The 26,272-nt window shown below is 42.4% G+C and overlaps 1 protein-coding gene across 2 annotated transcripts in view; it reads right to left on the reverse strand.

The window, feature by feature from the left end:
- APBA1 (amyloid beta precursor protein binding family A member 1) overlaps positions 1-26,272 on the reverse strand; it is a 243,280-nt gene that overhangs the window by 71,935 nt on the left and 145,073 nt on the right. For both annotated transcript variants that reach the window (XM_059924869.1, XM_059924868.1), the window contains exon 2: positions 15,216-16,472. In XM_059924869.1, the coding sequence (XP_059780852.1) occupies positions 15,216-16,403 (1,188 nt within the window). In that variant the 5' untranslated portion in view covers positions 16,404-16,472. The remainder of the gene's footprint in view (positions 1-15,215; positions 16,473-26,272) is intronic.

The raw sequence follows: 26,272 nt of genomic DNA on the forward strand, positions 1-26,272 counted from the left end.
CCTTACACCTAAAGCAACTAAAGAAGAACAAACAAAACCAAAAGTTAGTAGAAGGAAAGACATCATAAAGACCAGAGCAGAAATAAATGAAATAGAGAGGAAAAAAACAATAGCAAAGACCAATAACACTAAAATTTGGTTCTTTGAAAAGATAAACAAAGTTGATAAACCTTTAGCCAGACTCATCAAGAAAAAAAGGGAGAGGGCTCAAATCAATAAAATTATAAATGAAAAAGGAGTTACAACAGAAACAACAGAAATACAAAGGATCATAAGAGACTACTACAAGCAACTATATGCCAATAAAATGGACAACCTAGAAGAAATGGACAAATTCTTAGAAAGATACAACCTTCCAAGACTGAACCAGGAAAAAACAGAAAATATGAACAGACCAGTTACAAGTACTGAAATTGACACTGATTAAAAAAACTTCCAACACACAAAACTCCAGGACCAGATGGCTGCATGGGCAAATTCTATTAAACATTTAGAGAAGAGTTAACATCTATCCTTCTGAAACTATTCCAAAATATTGCAAAGGAAGGAACACTGCCAAAGTCATTCTATGAGGCCACCATCACCCTGATACTGAAACCAAAGATACCACACACAAAAAAGAAAAGTACAAGCCAATATCACGATGAACACAGACACAGAAATCCTCAACATAATACTAACAGACCAAATCCAGCAATACATTAAAAGGATCATACACCATGATCAAGTGGGATTTATCCCAGGGATGCAAGGATTCTTCAATATACACAAATCAGTCAATGTGATACACCATATTAACAAATTGAAGAATAAAAACCATATGATCATCTCAATAGATGCAGAAAAAACTTCTGACAAAATATGACACCCATGTATGATAAAAACTCTCCAGAAAGTGGGCATAGAGGGAACTTAACATAATAAAGGCAATATATGAGAAACCTACAGAAACATCATACTCAATGGTAAAAAGCTGAAAGCATTTCCTCTAAGATCAGGAACAAGACAAGGATGTCCACTCTTGCCACTTTTATTCAACATAATTTTGGAAGTCCTAGCCATGGCAATCAGAGAAGAAAAGGAAATAAGAGGAATCCAAATCAAAAAAGAAGAAGTAAAACTGTCACTGTTTGCAGATGATATAATACTACTCATAGAAAATCCTAAAGATTCTACCAGAAAACTACTAGAGCTCATCAATGAATCTGGTAAAGTTGCAGGATACAAAAGTAATACACAGAAATCTGTTGCACTTCTATACACTAACAACAAAAGATCAGAAAGAGAAAGTAAAGAAAAAATCCCATTTACCATCGCGTCAAAAAGAATAAAATACCTAGGAATAAACCTACCTGAGGAGGCAAAAGACCTGTACTCCTAAAACTATTGATACAAGATGCTGATGAAAGAAATCGAAAATGACACAAACAGATGGAAAGATATACCATGTTCTTGGACTGGAAGAATCAATACTGTCAAAATGACTATACTACCCAAGGCAGTCTACAGATTCAATGAAATCCCTATCAAATTACCAATGGCATTTTTCACAGAACTAGAACAAAAAATCTTAAAATTTGCATGGAAGCACAAAAGACCCTGAATAGCCAAAGCAATCTTCAGAGAAAAATGGAGCTGGAGGAATCAGGCACCGTGACTTCAGACTATACTACAAAGCTACAGTCATTAAAACAGTATGGTACTGGCACAAAGATAAATATAGATCAATGGAAAAGGACAGAAAGCCCAGGAATAAACCCACACACTTATAGTCAATTACTCTATGACAAAGGAGGCAAGAATACAATGGAGGAAAGACAGTCTCTTCAATAAGTGGTGATAGGAAAACTGGACAGCTACATGTAAAAGAATGAAACTAGAACACGGTCTAACACCATACACAAAAATAAACTCAAAATGGATTAAAGACCTAAATGTAAGGTCAGATACTATAAAAACTCTTAAACAGAAACATAGGCAGAGCACTCTGACATAAATTGCAGCACCATCTTTTTTGATCCACCTTCTAGAGTTATGAAAATAAAAACAAAAATAAACAAATGGGACCTAATGAAACTTCAAAGCTTTTGAACAGCAAAGGAAACCATAAACAAAATGAAAAGACAACCCATAGAATGGGAGAAAATATTTGCAAATGATGTGACCAACAAGGGATTAATCTCCAAAATTTACAAACAGCTCATGCGGCTCAATATCAAAAAAAACAAACAACCCAATCAAAAAAATGGGCAGAAGATCTAAATACATATTTCTCCAAAGAAGACATACAGATGGTCAAGAGGCACATGTAAAGATGCTCAACATTGCTAATTATTAGAGAAATGCAAATCAAAACTACAATGAGGTATCACCTCACACCAGTCAGAATGGCCATCATCAAAAAGTCTACAAACAATAAATGCTGGAGAGGGTGTGGAGAAAAGGGAACCCTCCTACATTGTTGGTGAGAATGTAAATTGGTACAGCCTCTATGGAGAACAATATGGAGGTTCCTTAAAAAACTAAAAAAATAGAGCTACCATATGAACCAGCAATCCCACTCCCAGGCATATATCTGATGAAAAACATGGTTGGAAAGGATATATGCACCCCAATGTTCACTGCAGTGCTATTTACAACAGCCAAGCCATGGGAGCAACCTAAATGTCCATCAACAGATGAATGGATAAAGAAGATGTAGTACATATATACAATGGAATATTACTCAGCCATTAAAAAGAATGAAATAATGCCATCTGCAGTGACATGGATGGTAAGTGAAGTAAGTCAAACAGAGAAAGACAAATATTAGATGATATCACTTATATGTGGAATCCAAAAAAATGACACAAATGAAATTATTTGCAAAACAGAAAAACTCACAGACTTAGAGAATGAATTTATGGTTACCATGGGGGGAGGGTGCGGGGGAGGGATAGATTAGGAGTTTGGGATTGACATGTACCCACTGCCATATTCAAAATAGATAACCAACAAGGATCTACTGTCCAGCACAGGGAACTCTGCTCAATGTTCTGTAAAAACCTAAATGGGAAAAGAATTTGAAAAAGAATAGATACATGTATATGTATAACTGAATCACTTTGCTGTACACCTGAAACTAACACAACATTGTTAATCAACTATACTCCAATATAAAATAAAAAATTTAAGAAGTAGTATATCCTTCAAAGATAAAAAAGTTCTAATTAAATATAGATTTAAATATTAAAAAAAAATATTAGGAAATCTCTCATTTCCAGCATTTTTGGAAACCTCCTACCTGGAGTCCCCCAAGTTCTGGTCCACCCTGGACTGGCTGCTGCCTTGTCCTGTTACACGGTTGTCATCTCCTCCCCCATCACCCTGGGCATTGCTTTGCCTGTTTCCCCTGTTAGATTCCGTTTCCCGGATCCCATCTTCTTTCTTGAGTTTGATTTACACTCCCATTTTGGGGAAGCAATCCTTTAGTAGCTTCCTGAGTAAAGGTGCTTGGGAGGTAAATTTTCTGGGACTCTGTGCAACTGAAAACATCTTTATTCCACCTTCACACTTAATTGGAAATTAGACTGGGTGTAGGCCTCCCAGTTTCCAGTGTTGCTTTTGAGGAGTCCATCACCATTTTGATTCCTGATCATTTGTAACCTGTTTTTACCTCTCTGAAAGCGTGGAGGATGTTCTCTTTCTCCCTTCTGTTCTGAAATTTCTGTGGATCTTTTTTATTTCATTGTTCTAGGCACCCAGTGGAATCTTTTAATCAGGAAACTCTCATGTCCTTTGCTTAGGAAACAGTCTTTCACAATTTCTCAATTTTATCTATGTTCCTACTTCTTTCCATCCATTGCCTTAATTATTCTACTTTCTTGAAGATTTCCTCTACTTTGTCTTCTAACCTTCCTACTAAAGGATTTAAAAAATTCCTGCTGCCATTTTTTAATTAAAAATTTTTGGGTGGATTAACCAAGATGGCGGAGTAGAAGTACGTGCTCTCACTCCCTCTTGCGAGAGCACCAGAATCACAACTGGCTGCTGGACAATCACTGACAGGAAGACCCTGGACTTCACCAAGGAGGATACCCCACGTCCAAGGACAGAGGAGAAGCCACAGTGAGACGGCAGGAGGGGCGCAATCAGAGTAAAATCAAATCCCATAACTGCTGGGTGGGTGACTCACAGACTGGCGAACACTTATACCACAGAAGTCCACCCACTGGAGTGAAGCTTCTGAGCCCCACGTCAGGCTTCCCAACCTGGGGGTCCGGCAACGGGAGGAGGAATTCCTAGAGAATTCCTAGAGAATCAGACTTTGAAGCCTAGTGGGAATTGACTGCAGGACTTCGACAGGACTGGGGGAAACAGAGACCCCACTCTTGGAGGGCACACACAAAGTAGTGTGCGCATCGGGACCCAGGGGAAGGAGCAGTGACCCTGGGGGAGACTGAACCAGACCTACCTGCTGGTGTTGGGGGGGTCTCCTGCAGAGGCGGGGGGTGGCTCTGTTTCACCATGGGGACAAGGACACTGGCAGTGGAGGTTATGGGAAGTGCTCCTTGGCGTGAACCCTCCCAGAGTCTGCCATTAACCCCACCAAAGAGCCCAGGTAGGCTCTAGTGTTGGGTTGCCTCAGGCAAAACAACCAACAGGGAGGGAACCCAGCCCCACCTATCAACAGTCAAGTGGATTAAAGTTTTACTGAGCTCTGACCGCCACAGCAACAGTCAGCTCTACCCACCACCAGAGCCTCCCATCAAGCCTCTTAGATAGCCTCAACCACCAGAGGGCAGACAGCAGAAGCAAGAAAAACTACAATCCTGCAGCCTGTGGACCAAAAACCACAGTTACAGAAAGATAGACAAGATGAAAAGGCAGAGGGCTATGTACCAGATGAAGGAACAAGAAAAAACCCCAGAAAAACAACTAAATGAAGTGGAGATAGGCAACCTTCCAGAAAAAGAATTCAGAATAATGATAGTGAAGATGATCCAGGACCTCGGAATAAGAATGGAGGCAAAGATTGAGAAGATGCAAGAAATGATTAACAAAGACCTAGAAGAATTAAAGAACAAACAAACAGAGATGACCAATACAATAACTGAAATGAAAATTACACTAGAAGGAATCAATAGCAGAATAACTGAGGCAGAAGAACGGATAAGTGACCTGGAAGACAAGAATGGTGGAATTCACTGCTGCGGAACAGACTAAAGAAAAAAGAATGAAAAGAAATGAAGACAGCCTAAGAGACCTCTGGGACAACATTAAATGCAACAACATTCGCATTATAGGGGTCCCAGAAGGGGAAGAGAGAGAGAAAGGACCCGAGAAAATATTTGAAGAGATTATAGTCAAAAACTTCCTTAACATTGGAAAGGAAATAGCCACCCAAGTCCAGGAAGCGCAGAGAGTCCCATACAGGATAAACCCAAGGAGAAACACGCCGAGACACATAGTAATCAAATTGGCAAAAATTAAAGACAAAGAAAAATTATTGAAAGCAGCAAGGGAAAAACGACAAATAACATAAAAGGGAACTCCCATAAGGTTAACAGCTGATTTCTCAGCAGAAATTCTGCAAGTCAGAAGGGAGTGGCATGATATATTTAAAGTGATGAAAGGGAAGAACCTACAACCAAGATTACTCTACCGCAAGGATCTCATTTAGATTTGATGGAGAAATCAAAAGCTTTACAGACAAGCAAAAGCTAAGAGAATTCAGCACCACCAAACCAGCTCTACAACAAATGCTAAAGGAACTTCTCTAAGTGGGAAACACAAGAGAAGAAAAGGACCTACAAAAACAAACCCAAAACAATTAAGAAAATGGTCATAGGAACATATATATCGATAATTACCTTAAATGTGAATGGATTAAATGCCCCAACCAAAAGACATAGACTGGCTGAATGGATACAAAAACAAGACCCATATATATGCTGTCTACAAGAGACCCACTTTAGACCTAGGGACACATACAGACTGAAAATGAGGGGATGGAAGAAGATATTCCATGCAAATGGAAATCAAAAGAAAGCTGGAGTAGCTATACTCATATCAGATAAAATAGACTTTAAAATAAAGAATGTTACAAGAGACAAGGAAGGACACTACATAATGATCAAGGGATCAATCCAAGAAGAAGATATAACAATTATAAATATATATGCACCCAACATAGGAGCACCTCAATACGTAAGGCAACTGCTAACAGCTCTAAAAGAGGAAACTGACAGTAACACAATCATAGTGGGGGACTTTAACACCTCACTTACACCAATGGACAGATCATCCAAAATGAAAATAAATAAGGAAACACAAGCTTTAAATGACACAATAGACCAGATAGATTTAATTGATATATATAGGACATTCCATCCAAAAACAGCAGATTACACGTTCTTCTCAAGTGCGCACGGAACATTCTCCAGGATAGATCACATCTTGGGTCACAAATCAAGCCTCAGTAAATTTAAGAAAATTGAAATCATATCAAGCATCTTTTCTGACCACAACGCTATGAGATTAGAAATGAATTACAGGAAAAAAAACGTAAAAAAGACAAACACATGGAGGCTAAACAATACGTTACTAAATAACCAAGAGATCACTGAAGAAATCAAAGAGGAAATAAAAAAATACCTAGAGACAAATGACAATGAAAACACGACGACCCAAAACCTATGGGATGCAGCAAAAGCAGTTCTAAGAGGGAAGTTTATAGCTATACAAGCCTACCTAAAGAAACAAGAAAAAGCTCAAGTAAACAATCTAACCTTACACCTAAAGAAACTAGAGAAAGAAGAACAAACAAAACCCAAAGTTAGCAGAAGGAAAGAAATCATAAAGATCAGAGCAGAAATAAATGAAATAGAAACAAAGAAAACAATAGCAAAGATGAATAAAACTAAAAGTTGGTTCTTTGAGAAGATAAACAAAATTGAAAGCCATTAGCCAGACTCATCAAGAAAAAGAGGGAGAGGACTCAAATCAATAAAATCAGAAATGAAAAAGGAGAAGTTACAACAGACACCGCAGAAATACAAAGCATCCTAAGAGACTACTACAAGCAACTTTATGCCAATAAAATGGACAACCTGGAAGAAATGGACAAATTTTTAGAAAGGTATAACCTTCCAAGACTGAACCAGGAAGAAATAGAAAATATGAACAGACCAATCACAAGTAATGAAATTGAAACTGTGATTAAAAATCTTCCAACAAACAAAAGTCCAGGACCAGATGGCTTCACAGGTGAATTCTATCAAACATTTAGAGAAGAGCTAACACCTATCCTTCTCAAACTCTTCCAAAAAATTGCAGAGGAAGGAACACTCCCAAACTCATTCCATGAGGCCACCATCACCCTGATACAAAACCAAAGACACTACAAAAAAAGAAAATTACAGACCAATATCACTGATGAATATAGATGCAAAAATCCTCAACAAAATACTAGCAAACAGAATCCAACAACACATTAAAAGGATCATACACCACGATCAAGTGGGATTTATCCCAGGGATGCAAGGATTCTTCAATATACGCAAATCAATCAATGTGATACACCATATTAACAAATTGAATGATAAAAACCATATGATCATCTCAATAGATGCAGAAAAAGCTTTTGACAAAATTCAACACCCATTTATGATAAACTCTCCAGAAAGTGGGCATAGAGGGAACCTACCTCAACATAATAAAGGCCATATATGACAAACCCACAGCAAACATCATTCTCAATGGTGAAAAACTGAAAGCATTTCCTCTAAGATCAGGAACGAGACAAGGATGTCCACTCTCACCACTATTATTCAACATAGTTCTGGAAGTCCTAGCCACGGCAATCAGGGAAGAAAAAGAAATAAAAGGAATACAAATTGGAAAAGAAGAAGTAAAACTGTCACTGTTTGCGGATGACATGATACTATACATAGAGAATCCTAAAACTGCCACCAGAAAACTGCTAGAGCTAATTAATGAATATGGTAAAGTTGCAGGATACAAAATTAATGCACAGAAATCTCTTGCATTCCTATACACTAATGATGAAAAATCTGAAAGAGAAATTATGGAAACACTCCCATTTACCACTGCAACAAAAAGAATAAAATACCTAGGAATAAACCTACCTAGGGAGACAAAAGACCTGTATGCAGAAAACTATAAGACACTGATGAAAGAAATTAAAGATGATACCAACAGATGGAGAGATATACCATGTTCTTGGATTGGAAGAATCAACATTGTGAAAATGAGTATACTACCCAAAGCAATCTACAGATTCAATGCAATCCCTATCAAATTACCAATGGCATTTTTTACAGAGCTAGAACAAATCATCTTAAAATTTGTATGGAGACACAAAAGACCCCGAATAGCCAAAGCAGTCTTGAGGGAAAAAAATGGAGCTGGAGGAATCAGACTCCCTGACTTCAGACTCTACTACAAAGCTACAGTAATCAAGACAATATGGTACTGGCACAAAAACAGAAACATAGATCAATGGAACAAGATAGAAAGCCCAGAGATTAACCCACGCACCTATGGTCAACTAATCTATGACAAAGGAGGCAAAGATATACAATGGAGAAAAGACAGTGTCTTCAATAAGTGGTGCTGGGAAAACTGGACAGCTACATGTAAAAGAATGAAATTAGAATACTCCCTAACACCATACACAAAAATAAACTCAAAATGGATTAGAGACCTAAATATAAGACTGGACACTATAAAACTCTTAGAGGAAAACATAGGAAGAACACTCTTTGACATAAATCACAGCAAGATCTTTTTTGATCCACCTCCTAGAGTAATGGAAATAAAAACAAAAATAAACAAATGGGACCTAATGAAACTTCAAAGCTTTTGCACAGCAAAGGAAACCATAAACAAGACAAAAAGACAACCCTCAGAATGGGAGAAAATATTTGCAAACGAATCAACAGACAAAGGATTAATCTCCAAAATATATAAACAGCTCATTCAGCTCAATATTAAAGAAACAAACACCCCAATCCAAAAATGGTCAGAAGACCTAAATAGACATTTCTCCAAAGAAGACATACAGACGGCCACGAAGCACATGCAAAGATGCTCAACATCACTAATTATTAGAGAAATTCAATCAAAAGTACAATGAGGTATCACCTCACTCCTGTTAGAATGGGCATCATCAGAAAATCTACAAACAACAAATGCTGGAGAGGGTGTGGAGAAAAGGGAACCCTCTTGCACTGTTGGTGGGAATGTAAATTGATACAGCCACTATGGAGAACAATATGGAGGTTCCTTAAAAAACTAAAAATAGAATTACCATATGACCCAGCAATCCCACTACTGGGCATATACCCAGAGAAAACCATAATTCAAAAAGACACATGCACCCGAATGTTCATTGCAGCACTATTTACAATAGCCAGGTCATGGAAGCAACCTAAATGCCCATCAACAGACGAATGGATAAAGAAGAAGTGGTACATATATACAATGGAATATTACTCAGGCATAAAAAGGAACGAAATTGAGTCATTTGTTGAGAAGTGGATGGATCTAGAGACTGTCATACAGAGTGAAGTAAGTCAGAAAGAGAAAAACAAATATCGTATATTAATGCATGTATGTGGAACCTAGAAAAATGGTACAGATGAGCCGGTTTGCAGGGCAGAAGTTGAGACACAGATGTAGAGAATGGACATATGGACACCAAGGGGGGAAAACTGCAGTGGGGTGGGGATGGTGGTGTGCTGAATTGGGCGATTGGGATTGACATGTATACACTGATGTGTATAAAATTGATGCCTAATAAGAACCTGCAGTATAAACAAACAAACAAACAAAACAACTAATACTAAACTTTCATTGGGTTATTTGTATGGAAATACGTTAATATAATTGTTTCAGACATTAAAAAAAAAAAGAAAAAAAAGAAAAAAAAATTTTTTGTAATGTTCTTTTTTAAGAATGGCATCCTATTCTAATTTAGTGGCTCCCCTATCTTCTCCTACCCTTCTGAGGATATTGATGAGTGTTTTATCCTGCTCTGAGTACTGCCTTTATTTCTCCAAGTTCCTTTTCCATTTGCTTTTTTTGTGTCTTTGTCTTTCATGTTAAGAGATGTTCGTCAAATGTCCGGAGATCCTTGGATATCCACTCATATTTAACAGTGGGTCCCAAAAAGCCTGTTGGAAGATCCATGAGCAGCAGTAACCTTCACTGTGTGGTGATCAGGTAGGGAACCAGATTTTATGCTGGAAAAGCCCCAAACATGAGTAACTGTAGGTACCTACTCTTGGGTCTTTCTGTTTCCTCAGAGAGGAATAGTCTAATCTCCGGCTGGGGCTGGGGGCTGGGAGGGGGTAGGTTCTAAGCCTGATGGCTAAGAATTCCAAGGCCTTCTCAGAGTCTCACTGCTTAGTGGGCCCTGTGTTCCATAAGGCACCCCTTACCCCCTTTTTCAGCTGTGGCTAGTGTCCCCAGTTCCAGCACTTCTCTGGTTCACCCTCTCTTTACAGTAAACCTCCCACCTTCCGTAGGGGGTGGAGGAGAAGTGGAAACTTGGTGGCATGGGCTGGAGAAGGGATTTGGAGTCTAATTTCTCCTGTGACACACCTTCAAACAATCCTCTTTTCTTTTTCAGCCATACTCCTGCCATCGGAGGTATCTGGTGTCTCAAATTCCTCAGCCTTTCTTGGGGGTCCACGGCACAACTCCTCACAGACACTTCGCAGAGTAGGGAACACAGAAACCTCATCAGCGTATGAGTGAGAATCGACCAGGCTGTGCTGTGGCAACAAACCACCCCAAATCCCCAAGGCTTAAAACAACAAAGGTTGCTTCCTGTCTCACACTACATGTGCACAGGGGCAGGAGAGAGCCCGGCTCATCACGGTCACTTGGGACCCGTACGGACAGAGGCTCTGCCATCCTGTGACACCGCCATCTTAACCTGAGGCTTCAGGGGAAGAAGGTGCTCTGAGCTGTTCCTGCCTAGAAGCAACATCACACTTCACTGCTCCCGTTTCACTGGCCTTGCCTCGCTCCTAGGGGACGAGGAGGTGCAGTGCAGTCACCGCTGGGCTTGAAAGCAGAGGACAACTGGCAATATGGGGGAGGGGCACTAATGTCTACCACAGCCAGTCACCACTACGGTGTTCCAGAATTTTGTTGTTCTCATCTGCAGCTGTTTCCTCTGTCTCCTGGTGATTGCGGCTTTACGTATTTTTATCATTTTACTGTCATTTTAGTGTAGCTTTTTTTTCAAATTTTGTTTTATTTATTTATTTTTAAACAGCAGGTTCTTACTAGTTATGTATTTTATACATATCAGTGTATGTCTGTTTAGTGTAGCTTTAAGAGGGAGCAGTGATAAAGACCAATTCAAACTGTACAACACACCACTCCGAGTAGCCAAAACCCTCCCATTATGCTGTGTGCTTGCTCCCATCCATCTTTCTGATTCCACCCCCCCTCTGTTCTCTACTCAGAATGAGTTTGTTGTCTAAAGAGAGACGGGTAGGCTGCAGAACTTTTCAGAACTGGTCACTCATTAACAATACTTTTCAAGAAGGGGGCTGGGTGGTAGTTTTCAAACACATACCTAGAAAAGAGTCTTTACTAGAAGCAAAGCATTTATAAGTACTTTTTTCAGAAAACAATTACATTCACTCACTGCTGAGCATCTAGTCTACGTTCAGTAAGTCCTTGCTAACGAGCAATCCTATTTTCACATTCTGTAGGATTCACTTGCAAACAGATGCCAGTTTCCTCCAAGTATGAGAAAAATGCTAAAGTTCCGAGTGAATTAAAAGTAGTGTTTAGGAGCAGAAACTAACACACCATTGTAAAGCAATTATACTTCAATAAAGATGTTTAAAAAAAAAAGAAAAAAAAAGTACTGTTTAGGGGCTTCCCTGGTGGCACAGTGGTTGAGAATCTGCCTCAATGCAGGGGACACGGGTTTGAGCCCTGGTCTGGGAAGATCCCACATGCAACTAGGCCCGTGAGCCACAACTACTGAGCCTGCGTGTCTGGAGCCTGTGCTCCGCAACAAGAGAGGCCGTGATAGTGAGAGGCCCGCGCACCGCGATAAAGAGTGGCCCCCACTTGCCGCAACTAGAGAAAGCCCTCGCACAGAAACGAAGACCCAGCACAGCCATAAATAAAATAAATAAAAATAAATAAATAATTTTAAAAAAAAGTATTTAGAGCAGATTTAGCTATCAGCAGATATCTCTGGCAAGTAGTAGTACAGGTGGTTTTTATTTCCATCTATTTGCATCACTGTAGTTTCTGATGTTGCTATTTTGAGAACGCGCTGCTTCTGTAACAAGAATTCCAGGGCCCCTTTTCCAGGCCTGTTGACCAAAACCACAGTGGGAGAGCCCCTTCCATGAAACCACACCTGTGGTTTAGGTCTAGGTCTCTAATTAGCTAGGTCTCTAATCCATAGAGCAAACATGGGGAAAATACCCAGATGATACTTGTCCTTTAAATCAGTGGTTCTTAATTTTTTACATACTCTAGAATCACAGGGAGAATTTACAAAACAAAAACAAACCCAATGAACAAAACCCCAGATCACTGGACCCCATCTTAGGTATTCTGGTTTGGAAAAGAAAGGTAGTAATTAATTTGTATTTTTAACAAGTACCTTCCAGAAAGACTTCAGGCCACATGGCTTTTAATAGTGCTTTTCCATTTTCTACAACAGTATACATGGAATGAGCATTCAGTAAATATTTTTTGATGCTGAGGTAGAAATCCACAGAATGTATGTGTTTCCCCCCATGATCCCATCAAAGAGGTAGCAAATGAAGGTCTTTCCTGTAAATGTGGCAGCATGACAGATGAAATGCAACCCACAAATTCAAATGGCTTAAAGACAACTGGTGGAATATTTTAAAGCACAGGTTTTTGGGTTTGCTTTGTATAACTATTCATAACCCAGAAAGCCCTACTAACCAATTTCTTAGTGTCAAGTTGAATTTCTGACTGGATGGGTTTCTAAAGCATCACCCAATATTCTGGAATCAATTCTACCTCCTGAATGAAACATCTTGCAAGAGGGTTAAGCTGTTTTCCTAGTTCAAATGGATAAAAGCAAGCCCCCAGCCCTAGTGGAGGCTGGGTGATGGGTTCATCGTGAGGCTGCAGGGACCAGGTAGTTAAGCCGGTAGTTTCATGGAGCTGGTGCAGGTGAGAGAGCTGAAGGAAGAGGCCAGCATCTGGACTGAATGCTCCTGCATCTTTTTCTGGGATGGCTTTCCAAGTTTCTAAAAAGGATGTAGAACTCGGCCTCTTGACAGCTCCCTACTTTTAAAAACCTGCTCCATTTCCACTACATTTGCAAAATACTTGCTGCACTCCATCCCTCCAAGCCAGAAGGAACCTGGAGACAGCGGGAGGTCACCGAGAATTCTGCACATGAGCGCACCTATTTTTAACTGTTTGACTTTGAAGCCTGGAAAGCAGAGGGAGACACCAAGCATGCTAAACTAACTGACCCAATGCTGCCCCCTGGCTGGGAGGATGCAGATCCCTTCCCAACCTTGCCTTAAAGGTGCCCGCGATTTCATCAGCTAACAGCCAATGCTGACTTGTTACTAAAAGAGCAGGCGAATGATACCTTTCTGACCTGCATAGCCCTTTACCTATTTAAGTAAAATGAACAAACAGCTTCCAATAATTGTTTCTCACTCCAAAAGATATACCGAGAAATAGGCTGGTGCAATCATAAAATGCAGAATTAAATGAAACGGAATTTAACCTCTTGACCCTTCTTTTACCCCAAGCTCCCATTTTAAATGAAAGTGCTTAAAAATTATTCAAGAGAATGGAAAAGTGAGAGTCAGAGGAGAAAGAGAATCTTTAGAGCCAGGTAGTGGGGGTAAAGGTTAGCCTTCTTGATTTATTTTGAATAGACTGTGACACTCAAGCTTGCTGAGTTATCAAATTTCTTAGGTATTTCAAAAACAGAAAATAAAATGCAGACAGGGCAGCAATAGCTTTCTGTAGCTCTTCACAAGAAAGTATATTTCAGTTCAAAAACATGTCTTTTGTGAGGTGAGGACACTCTGGTACCACCAGAGATGAAAACTAAGCCCTTCCTGAAAGTCACAGTGAAAAAACTGCAGACACCCCCGGAAAGGGCCCAGAAGGATTTCCTCGATTTCCTCCAAAGAGGCCACACTATCCATCCCAAACTTTTAAGGGGTTGCTTTAAGGCAGTGGTTCTCAAATTGTGGTCCTGGGACCAGCAGCATTAACATCACCTGGGAACTTATTAGCGACAACGTTGAGTTTCACCTGAGCCCCGAGATCCTGGAAAACAGCAAATAAGGGCTCCCCTCTCCTCGTTTTGTGTTCTGGAAATGGCTTAGGCAAAGAACCTACCTTCCCATAAGACTTGAGTAGCTCACAGGTGCCCCCTTGTTTACCTATGACAAGGCCAGACACAGACCCTCCAAATTTACATTCTTTGCCTGACAAATGGTTAGTTGAACTGCTGATTAATCAAGACAAAATGCTTATTAACCAGCCTTTGATTAAGCTCCTCGCCTTCTTCCAGGTCCCTGAACTTTGGCCAGCTTACCACCCCTACTCAACAGCTCCTCCTGGGAATAGGCTGGTGTCAGGTTAAAATACTCTCTCATGGGCAATGCGTCCAAGCCATGCTTCATCCCACTTCCTCACACCTTGTTCTTCCAAGCCTTGTTTACTCCCCCCTCCAAAAGAACCCCCTTTGTGCCTAACTCTAGAGACGCTTGCAGATCTTACAGAGGTTCTGCTACTGCAACAGTCCCCCTTCCCCTGTTACAACAGGACCTTTCCCATTTGCAATAATCCTTTCCAATAAAGTCTCTCCTTAATCCAGACTTGTTTTTCATTTGACGTTAGAAATACAAATTCTCAGGCCCCGCCCCATACCTTCTAAGTGGGAAACTAGGGGATGGGAAGCGGTGCGCCTGGAAATCAATTTCTGAACAAGTGCTCCAGGAACAGTTTGAGAACCACTGATTTACGGCAACCTCTCAACACTTAACTCCCTCCCACCTGTGTTTCACTCAGGGGCGCTTAAGCACAAGCTGTTTCTGAGCATCCCCACAGATCGTTTCTCTCATCAAGTCATTTCCCAATGACAAATGAGGCCACCGAGCGCCCGTCTCCCCTCCTGGCCGCGCGTGGAGCTGAGCGGGCCTGAACCCGCACACACTTACATCTCCATCCACCGGCCTCTGGTCGTCACAATCCCTGGTGGGACTAATGTCCTGGCGCATGACCCAGATGGGCTCTTTGGGCTCGTCGGGGGTATAAGGCGAACGTATGGTCCTGGTTTTCACCTCCTCGATGGCCTCCTTGATGTCCTTGATGGCCAGCGAGATGGCATCCCTCTTCTCCTTGCTGTACCGCTGCACCGCCTCGCCGCCAGCCGCCCTCTGCTGCCCCGCCAGCGCCTGCAGCCCGGGGCTGTCCGGGCGGCCCCCGCCCGGGGTGGGGGCGCGCTCCAGGTCCTGCTCGGCTTCGGGCATGTCCTCGGCCGCCTTGTCGAGGCTCTGCGAGCTCATGCTCTGCTTGACCTCGGCCACGATCTGGTCGATGTCCTCTTCCTGCTCGTAGCTGTCCATGCGCGGGTAGGGCGCGAACTCGGCCTCCTTCTCGGGGCTGTCGGACTCGCCGTCAGAGGGCTCGTCGTAGTGGTGCAGCCGCGCGCCCAGGGCCTCCTGGCGGTAGGCGGCCGCCTCGTCTCGCTCCTGCTCGTACAGCCGCAGGCCGTCGCGCGCGTCCAGCTCGGGTGCGTCCCCGATTTCCTCGTACACGTGCTCCTGGAGGCCCCCGTAGTCGGCGTAGGGCTCGGCATAGGGCTCGTCCTCGCCGCGGTGGAAGAGCCGGTGCGTGTAGACGTAGCCCGAGTAGGCAGCGTTCATGGCCTCCTCGTGCTCCAGCGAGTGGAAGTGCAAGTGGTTGGGCAGCGCGCGGCGGTGCGTGGCCTCGGCGTGCTCGGCCTCCGCCTGCTCCGTGTACTCCTCGGCCTCGGGCCGGTACTGCACTGCGTACGCGCTCTCGTCCTCGGGGTCCTGCGCGCGCTCGGCGTCGTAGCCGTCGCGCGCCGCGGCGATCACGTCGCCCTCGGCCGTGTCCGTGTGGTTGTGGAAGCCGCTCTCCGTGCTGGCGGAGCGCGCCAGGCACTCCCCGCGCTCCTCCTCCTCCGGCTGCGGCTGTTGCTGGCCGGGCTGGGCGCGGAGGTCCTCGACGGCGCGCCCGCGCGGGGGGCGGCCCGCATAGTGCTGCTGCAGCTCGTCCTCCACCTCCGGGTGCTCCAGGTCGGCCTCCACCGACTCGTTCACCTCCCCGCCTGCCGCCTCGTCCGTCACCTCCACCTCCGCGGCCCCCTCCAAGTGGTTCATGGTGGGCGTCGGGGACGGCTGGGAGAGAGGCTGGGCCGGCTCACTGCGCTCTCATTCTGCTCCACCCGGCTGGAAAAACAAGAAGGGGGAGGGGCTATTACGTGGTTCAGACTGTAGTCAGGAGCTGAGTACCAAGATAACCATAAAAACAGCTGTTATTGATCCCATCTGAATCTCGGTCAGTTAAAAAGTGATTGCAAATTTAAGCTCAGTGTGAGAGCACATAGTTCATCATCTTCGTAGCACGTGTCGTAATTTGTAATTACATATCTCCTTGTGTAATTGCTTACTGGCTTTCTCCCTTCCCCACCCCTCAGACTGAGAGCCTCTTGAGCCTTTAGTTTCCCACCACGCTTACTATTCAGGTTCTGTTTCTGATGCATATGAATAGAGAGTACTACCAAATTGAATGAGACAATTGACAACATTTTCCATCTGCTAAGGGATAAATCTAAGTTATACTAGAAACGATTTTTAAAATAAGTTTCAAGGGAAAATAATCTTGGAATGTTTTGAATCCGTTGCTGTCAATACAAATTCGCAGCCATTCTGAGGGAGGCTATCAACCATCAATGGGTTCTCGTCCTGGCATTGCTGGCTCTGTTGCCTCCGGTTAAGTGGCTCAATTTTCCGGATCTCCACCATGAGACTGGACTCATTTCCTACAGCAGGATGTTAACAGCTATTACCTAGACAAGAAAAGACTCCGTGGTCAAATAAGTCTGGGAAATGCTGACTTCGAGTTGACTTTTCATTGTGAATATTCAAGGGGAGGAAGATACAGGATGCTGGGTTCACAAACTTATTTGACTGGGAAACACTTTTTTCCTACAGGCCAGTGTTCTGACAAATGCACTTAAAGAAACACAGACTAGCTAATTTCTAATACTCACTTCCCTCATACACCCTGGATCTAAAATTCTTTGATTCTATGAATTAGCATTATAGCTGATATTGGATAACACACTTATTTCTTTAAAATATGGCTAGGTCTCTTTCCCTATTTTCAGAGGGACTTGCAGCTAGAGAGACAGCTTTGGTTTCAACCTCTCTCAATTCTTCTTATCACAAAATAGCTTTATAGCATAATCTGTGTACAGTGTATGGAAATAAACAAAGGATGTAAAGAACAGCAAAAACAGGCAGGACCCCTATGATTTCAAGACATTTATGGTAAACAGGTTCAACATGTGTAAACTTTTAGGGACTTCCCTGGTGGTCCAGTGGGTAAGACTCCGAGCTCCCAAGGCAGGGGGCCCGGTTTCGATCCCTGGTCGGGGAACTAGATCCCACATGCATGCCACAACTAAGGAGCCCACATGCCGCAACTAAAAAGATCTCGCATGCTGCAACTAAAGATCCCATGAGCCGCAACTAAGACCCGGCATGGCCTAAATAAATAAAATAAATATTTTTTAAAAATGTGTAGTTTTCTCATAGTGTTCTTTTGGAGAGCTCATCTTACAAATGGACAAAAGTGGGAAGTGAACTCTTTAATGTAATAGCAGAAAGCTCCAGGAGGACCAGGAACATCTGATGGACTCTCTAATGTTTTGATGCATTATATTCTACTCAACTCCCACCACAATGAAAGCAATTTCCTTCAGACACTATGACAGTCCCAGTAGTAAAGGAGGCCATTTTGGAGCTACCACGTTCATCTTAAAGCAGAAGTATCATCTTTCTCCCATTCTTTGATGGATCCACCACTGACTAATACTCACTAGAAAACAATTGTGGTTTAGCAGAGATGATCAATCCTTATTGCTTCCTTCCTTGATAAGAGTCCCACTTCATACTAATTAGACCTTGTCTTCTTTGAAAAACTGTGGCCTCCTCTCATTTAACCCCTGAGAGCAGTGACTGTGAACTAGGTATAAGAAAGTTTTCCAAGTATGAGTCTCCATTCAGACCAGATGGATGGTTAATGCACTGAACAGAAGAGGCAAATGCTGGTGCTGAGGGCCCCCAGGTTAGGTGGCCTCCAGTGGATCATGCAAAATACAAAACAAATATTCAATTCAATACAACACATAGACAACAACAGTCTATCCAAGTTTCCTTTATAAGGACTCTCTGGAAAAGACAACAGATAAAAACCACACTCATGTACAAATCTAAGTCTGCTGAGCACAAAGAAAGCATTCACAGGGAGGGATACCAAACATGCCAGATACTTCCCTGGGTACTGCGGTCCTGCGGCGTGTCAGCTGTGTGTGGTTAGTGTTAGCAATGCAACAACCACCATCCAAAACACCTGAACAAGCCAAGAATTCATGATAACCATGTGCAGAACTGATCAAAACACTGTCTTCAGTGAAAATGGCACTTTCCCTCTTCACTTTGATGAAAATCTATCGATACATGCGTCAGAAAGAGATTTGAGTTTATTCTGGGTTAAAATTGTATTTGACCAGCAAATGGTGCCATCTCATAGAGCACTGATCCAAAGGAAATGAGATTTCCATGCATGTCCATACACTGAGTTATGGTAAAGAAAGTCACAAGAAACCACTTCTTTAAGGAAAAATACTGTCAAAATAATGCACTTTTGGTACAGTGGAGCTTTCTATTCACTGGGGGCATTGTCCTTATACCCCCTCCCCCGGCCTCAGGGGAGTATTCCCGCACGCACGGAGTATTTCTATTTCACTCACCACCGTGGTTTCAAGAATACAGTTTGGGTTGTGGTGTTCGCGGCATGTTAATTAATAACAGACATCGATTTGAGGGATTTCTCTAGGACAAAGGCAACTACCAACTTTTAAAGATGGAGCTGACGTTGGTGGTCCGGTCCATCGGTAGCACACGAGACGACGGTTCCCTGTACCCTGGCAACTTTGGGGGTGATATTTATTTAAAAACCCCACTAAGGTTGATTTGAAAGAATCCAAGGTTATTGTGGGTATAGAGATTGGTACCACCTTTTTGAAAAGCAATTTGGCAAGATGAATTAAAATCTTAAAAAGGTAATATACCTTTGCCCCAGTAACTCTACTTATAGAAATCTCAAAGGAAAAACTCAGATGTGGACAAAGATGTTTCTCATGGTATTTGCTTAAAAAGTAAAGATTATAAACACTAACTATTAAGCGCTAACATTAAGTACGAATAAGTACAGGGCTAATAAGCGTGTTAGCATCATATTGCAGTTCAGGAAGGTGTGGGGCTTTTCTGGCTGGGTAGCTCCACCTGGAGTTCCCACAGCACTCAATCTCAACCTGCCACAGCTGAACAAGTCATGCCTCGTTATCCTCCCTCCCCATCTCAGCTCCCAAACCTGGCCCCGCCTCCTGTATTTCCTGCATGGCTGAAAGGCACCACCAAGTCCCCAGCCCAGGAATCATTACTGAGTTGCCTCTTTCCCTAACCTCCTTCCCCAGACTGAGGACCAAGTCCATTGTCTTTATAACTCTCGCATCATCCTCACTGCCACTACCTTGTCTCGGTCCCTCTCGCCTACAAAATTTCCTTGACTAATTTCTCAGTCCCCTCCAGTCGATCCTCACCTCGCTATGAGCCAACCTGCTCACCTTTCTAAATACAAATCTGAATCCCGTAGCCCTATTTCTCAAACTCTTCAGTGATCTCCCTCCAGTACATAGTACAACTGCTTAGCGAACTGTCTACCAGACATTACTAGGCATTTGCCACATAATGACTCACACTAGCCTACAAAGAGCATACTCTTCTATTGTCTTTAGAGAGATTATTGTCAGCTCTTTTAAAAATGAGGAGATGGAGGCGGGTGGTGTTAGGTGATTGCCTAGGTCACACACCTGCTGGTGGAACTGGTGTCACCCCCCCCCACCCCACCCCCACCCCTGTCCCCGCCTCTAGACTCTGGTGCTTGAGTCCTACTCCTGAAAAACAGAGCCCTTGGGCCACATCACTCCTCCAAGCCTCACCTTCACGCTTCACCTCCACCCTGTATTCTAACACCCCAGAGTCCTGACACTGGCCCTAACTGCCTTCCCTATCCTCAGCATATTTTTCACCTAACTTTTCTTTGGTGAATCTGTCTTATCTTCCCCAAAGCAAGTTCATACCTAATGAATGTCTATTACGTGCCAGCCTCCAGGCAATGTTCTGGGCATAGAGGCAGAGCAGTGGCCAAGCCAGACAGGCTGCTCTGTTCTCAGGAAGCCACCATTCTAGCTCATGGGGGTGGAGGGAAAGGAGAGGGGAAGAGACAATAATTATGTTAATACACAAATAAAATAACATCAGGGAACAAAAAGTCTTATGAAGAAAATGAAACAGGGTAATGGCAGAGAAACTGACCGAGGAGAGAGGGCCTCCTATAGTGGCCAGAGGAGGTGATATGGGCACTGAGGTCTGAATGATAAAGAAAGAGGCAGCCAACTGAAGATCTGAGGGCAGGGCCTTGAGGTGAGAAAGGACTTGCTGTGTTCAAAGACAGAAATAATGTTTGTGAACTGAGTAAGGGATGATGTGGTAGGAGATGAGGATGGAAAGTTGGGAAGGGGCTAGCAGGGCAGGGCCTGGTACCTCATGGTAAAGAGTTATTTCAAGTGCACTGGCATGCTACTGGGGGGGTTTAAGCAGGGGAGTAATAAAGCGTGATTAACCTCTCCCATCATCCTCACTGTACCCTTTCTATCTATCTATCTATCTATCTATCTATCTATCTATCTATCTATCTATCATATTATAGCACCTGTCATTCTGTGTAGCAATTCTTTATAAATATGAAGTCCTTGAGAAAAGAGGACATGTCATTTATCTTTGATTCCCCAGTGCCAAATACAGAGGGAACATAGTAGGTAGTAAATTTTTAGTGATTAGAAAGAAAATAATTATCCTCCCACTTCCCAATATCAGGGGCCTCCTGGACATTGGCATGCCCAGCCTTTGGAGAACTCATTTCTTCTTTCCACCTTGAATCTTTACTGCCCTCATCTGCCCCTGCAAACTTCTCCACCTTCTTCTGATGCTTCAAGTGCCCAAAGAACTCCAGTGATTCAACCCCTGCCTACATTTGAGGGCGCTGATCCAGTTGGCATTTATTGGATATGTACCAGGCACTGTGCAAGGCAAGGGGGATGCAAGTTTCTAAACCATGATCCCAGCCTTCAAGGGCAGACAGCTTTGGCGATTATAATACCTGGTGATGAATACAAAACAGAAATAGGTTCCAGCTACAAAAAGAAGCTAGAGTTAAAACAACAACTGCATCACCTTTGTGAATCATGTGAGTGCTACTGTTCTTATAGCTTCTGGACTTCATAGCTCGTAAGCATCCTAGGAACTGAGGCCTAGGAGAGGAGTGCCATCATCCAGCCAATGTTCTTGATTATGACCCATGTGCCCCCGAAGGCTGGGAGAGTAGAAGGGAGGAGTTACAGCTGATTGAGGAAAATCCCTCCCCTTCTACAAAAAGGCTGGATGACCTGGAAGACACAGGCAAGAGAGTCTCCTCTGCAGGAGCAGCCACACAATATGAAAAGGAGGTGCTACGGCATCTTGGATGCAGAAGTGAGGGAATCCAGGTTGTGGTGAAGCACAGGTGGCTTTCTGGCTCCTGGTTCTGGAAGGTTCCACAGCTGAGTTGGAAAAAGTGAACAAAGGGAGGGAACTCCACTGCAGTGCACCATTTAGAAATAAAACATTTCATGATTCAGCAACTGAATCCAGGTAGCTCATAATGTTAGCTGAGGCTCCTGTTGGTTTGGCATGAATAGAAGGGGAGGCTATAATTACTTTGGTTGATCTGTCCTTAAGTAGTTGTTAATAACAATTTCCAATAGACTGTTTCTTTTAACACATTCAGAAGTAGTTTTAGAAGGGCCTGACTGAAGACAAAATGAAATGTAAAAAAGAACAAAAAGAATGATACCAGATTGTTAACCTGGAGAGTATTGTGTGAGTATGGGGAGGGGGTGGGGTAGTAATGCAGGTGTAGGGAAAACACATGAAGGTGGAGAGGAGACAAGTGGGAAAAGAAGAAGAAAGTCTGTACTAGCCATGCTCTCCTCTGAGAAAACTAGAATGAACAATATGATTCCATTTAAATAAGTTTTTATATTTTTGCATATATTTAAGGTAGTACAACTACCTCCTGTGGACTTAATGAATGTTGCTTGTCTTGCCCTGCTGGAGTTGGAAGGGAAGTCCTATTTCTTGGGACTGCAGCCTATCCTAATCCACCTGCGCACATACTGTTCCAGTCAACATGACGTCTGCCACCAAGCCATTGGAGGGGCCGTCGATGACACTGAGACTATTAATTTCCATAACAAAAGCTGTGGTTGCCAAACAAGATTATGCCCTGGATGTAGTGGGCATGCAAACGTACACACACACACACACACACACACACACAGTCTGCATAGGCTGGGAGATTAATGGTTCTCATTTTAAAAAAGAAAGATGACAAAATAGGAATACCCAGGTATTCTTATCTACCTTCCCTAGCCTATAAATGTGTTTCCTTTCCATGAGTTAGATCAATCATAAAACATCTACTAGGGAATCCAAAGGACATCAAGAACCCTACTCAAATCATCAGCTCTTCTAAACACAATGCATCTATTTATAAGAGTAACATATAAAAGACAGAAATAAAAAAGACTAGAGTTTATTAAAGCTTAATCTCCTTTGAATCATTTGGAAATTAAATTTAATGATACTGGGAGCCAAGATGGATACAGAACACACATTTCACCTTCCTAAAATCATTACCAGTTTAAATAGGCTTACATGGTCAGAAAAAGCCTCCTCACACAGAGTTATCTTGCCTCAGCAAACTATCATTTTGTTTTCCCTGATATCCTTATGCCTGAAATTGTGAAGCATGGCTTGGCAGATAGTATTGGTAATGGTTTCGGAGTGAGTTGAGTACCAGATGTCAACCAGACTGAGGTCTCTGGTTGGAACTCAGGACTGTGTCCTTGACCCTGTCCAGCTTTGATGAAGACATGGGGGCTGGACATCTTGTTTCCCTCTTCAGATCCACTGTGTACCTTCCCCACCCTGCCTGTGCCCTGCAAGGCTGGCCTCTTTGGGCTGCATCAACAGCTCCCTGTTGCTCTGGCTTCTGTTTGGGTTTGGCCAGTGGAAAGCTCTGGTGGATCTGTCCCTTGATCCAGTGATCTGGGTTCTTCACCTGTGGACAGACTGACCCAATGTTGGCTGTCTCACCCGCTTGGATACTCTATTTTCTGGATCAAGAATGCCATCGGCTTGTCTGGATGGCCACTTGTTGATCCCTTAGAGATAGTGGACTGCCTGCTGGACTACACTTTTGTCCATACTGCAGCTGGATTTGCCTTCTAGCACCTGCCTAGCACAGGTTGGTGGGTCCTGGTCCTTCTCAACTAGTCATGGTAGACTCTTTATTTGCATGTTTCAAGGCCACTGCCATTGCTCAAAACACTTTGGCCACTCCTTTAGGGAACAGCTTTCGAAGTTAATTTATGGGGTTTGAAGTTACCAGCAAATCGTTCTCAATATTCTATTCTCATATTTAGTCATATTTGACTTTTGACTCCAAAGGATTATCCCCTACCTTATTTACAAGAGTTGGCTATAAATGGTGCTTATTAGTTTTCAAATACCAAATTTATCCCTAAGGGATCATCCTGTCATTCACTATCCTTAATGAGGTATTGTAGTAGTGTGGGGACAGGTGTGGGTGACATACTGCCTGAATTTGCATCGTGGTTTCATCACTTACTAGCTCTTTGACTCTGAATAATTTAATCACAGAAAATATTCCAATTCTACCATCTCTAAAGTGGGCATAGTAATATTAGGTTGGCCAAAAAGTTCATTCAGGTTTTTTCGTAACATCTTACGAAAAACCCTGAACGAACTTTTTGGCCAATCCAATAGTACTTACATCACGTGGTTATTGGATGATACAAGTTAATAGATATACTACAAGTTAATATTTTATATATATGTATAAAACTTAGAATCATGTCTGATATGTTTTAAGGGCTATTTAACACTCATTAGTGCATTTTCTGCACACACCATAGTTAGTATTTAACAGATCAATATACTGTTTATAAAAAGCAAAAAAAAAAAGTTAATATAAATGACTAGAGCACATGGTACACTTATTAATATTACCCTTTCCTAAATAAGGTTACGTAGAGGTGGAAAACAAGCAGTTAAGCTACTTTTAATCCATTTTGAAGTAAGGCTGGGTATAAATAAATCCATCAAATAATCACAAACCCTGTACTATGTGTAGGCCAATAATATATGTGGTGTTCTACATACTGTATTTCTAACCCTCACAACGGTCTCAGTGGAAATTATTATCTCCAATTGCTAATTTTGAAGCAGAAGCTAAGACAGCTTAAATAAGTTGTCCAAGGTCACTCAGAGCCAAAAGGAGTGGAAGTGGATCCCTCTGGCTTTCGCTGTTCTTCCTATTACATTTCACTGTGCCCAGCAAGTGATGCGATTGATTTTTTAAACAAACATCTAAATTGGTGTAATCCGTTTTAGAATAGTCACCTTGGCAGACTCTATACTTACATATTCCAAGGGCACTGTCTTTGCTCAAAATACTTTGGCCACTCCTTTATTGGAACTGATTTCAAAGTTAATTTGAGGTATTTGAAGCTACTAGCAAACCGTTCTCAATATTCTATAGTCATATTTAGTCATATTTGATTTTTGACCTCAAAGGGTGTCATCCAAATTTATCATCCACCTTGTTTACAAGATTTGGCTGAGAATGCTGTTTGATGTTCTCCAAATACCAAATCTATCCCTAAAGGATGAAGATATGCGACAGCCAAGATTATTAAAAAGAGTCTGTTCAGGCTCTGAAGTCAATTCCAAAAGAGGGCTTTAAATACTGTTTTGGCCAGTGGCCACATCTTTCACATATGCTTTAATCCTTGCAGAGTGAACAGAGGGACAGAGGCCATTTGGAAGAATACATTCTTGTGTGATGGCTACAAAATCAGGTTCATTACTTTCATCCACCTTGAAATCTGTATAATTGTGGTTAACACTAAACAGGCAGGAAAATTAATTCATCCACTTGGATTAATTCAGCCACTCCAACCTCAAAGCTCTGATCACAACCCAGCCTTTGATTAAAGAGAAAATTCTGAACTTATGCAGACTACTTATTGTCTGGCTCTTTGTCTAACACTTTAACAATCAAATCATTCATTTATCATTCTGATTCCAATAAAATACATGAAATAAGCTTAAGGCAATCATGGAAACTCAGAGGGGAAATCTTGTAAATTTTATAGAAAATTCAAGGGACATTCTCTGGAAATCAAAGCCGATTAAAAGTCTATCTGAGGACTTCCTGGGTGGCACAGTGGTTAAGAATCCACCTGCCAATGCAGGGGACACGGGTTTGAGCCCTGGTCTGGGAAGATCCCACATGCTGCAGAGCAACTAAGCCCGTGAGCCACAACTACTGAGCCTGCGCTCTAGAGCCCGTGAGCCACAACTACTGAGCCTGCGCTCTAGAGCCCGCAAGCCACAACTACTGAAGCCCACGCCTAGAGCCAGGGCTCCACAACAAGAGAAGCCACTGCAATGAGATGTCCAGGCACCGCAACGCAGAGAAGCCCCTGCTCGCTGCAAATAGAGAAAGCCCGCGCGCAGCAAGGAAGACCCAATGCAGCCAATAATAAACAAACAAATAAACAAATAAATAAATCTTCAAAAAAAATAAATAAAAGTCTATCTGAATTTCTGTGAAATGCCCCTGGTTTAAAGTCAGACATATCTACAAAATCCATATTTACTGAGGGTTACACAAAATAGATATTTTGTCCCCATTTCAATCCCTTTTTTCATGCCCCTACATAACTTCCTTTCCTCACCCTCCACTACATTTACTATCTCTGTTGCTACACTAC

This window comes from Balaenoptera ricei, chromosome 6 (assembly GCF_028023285.1).
Source record: "Balaenoptera ricei isolate mBalRic1 chromosome 6, mBalRic1.hap2, whole genome shotgun sequence".
In the NCBI taxonomy this organism is placed as follows: Eukaryota; Metazoa; Chordata; class Mammalia; order Artiodactyla; family Balaenopteridae; genus Balaenoptera; species Balaenoptera ricei.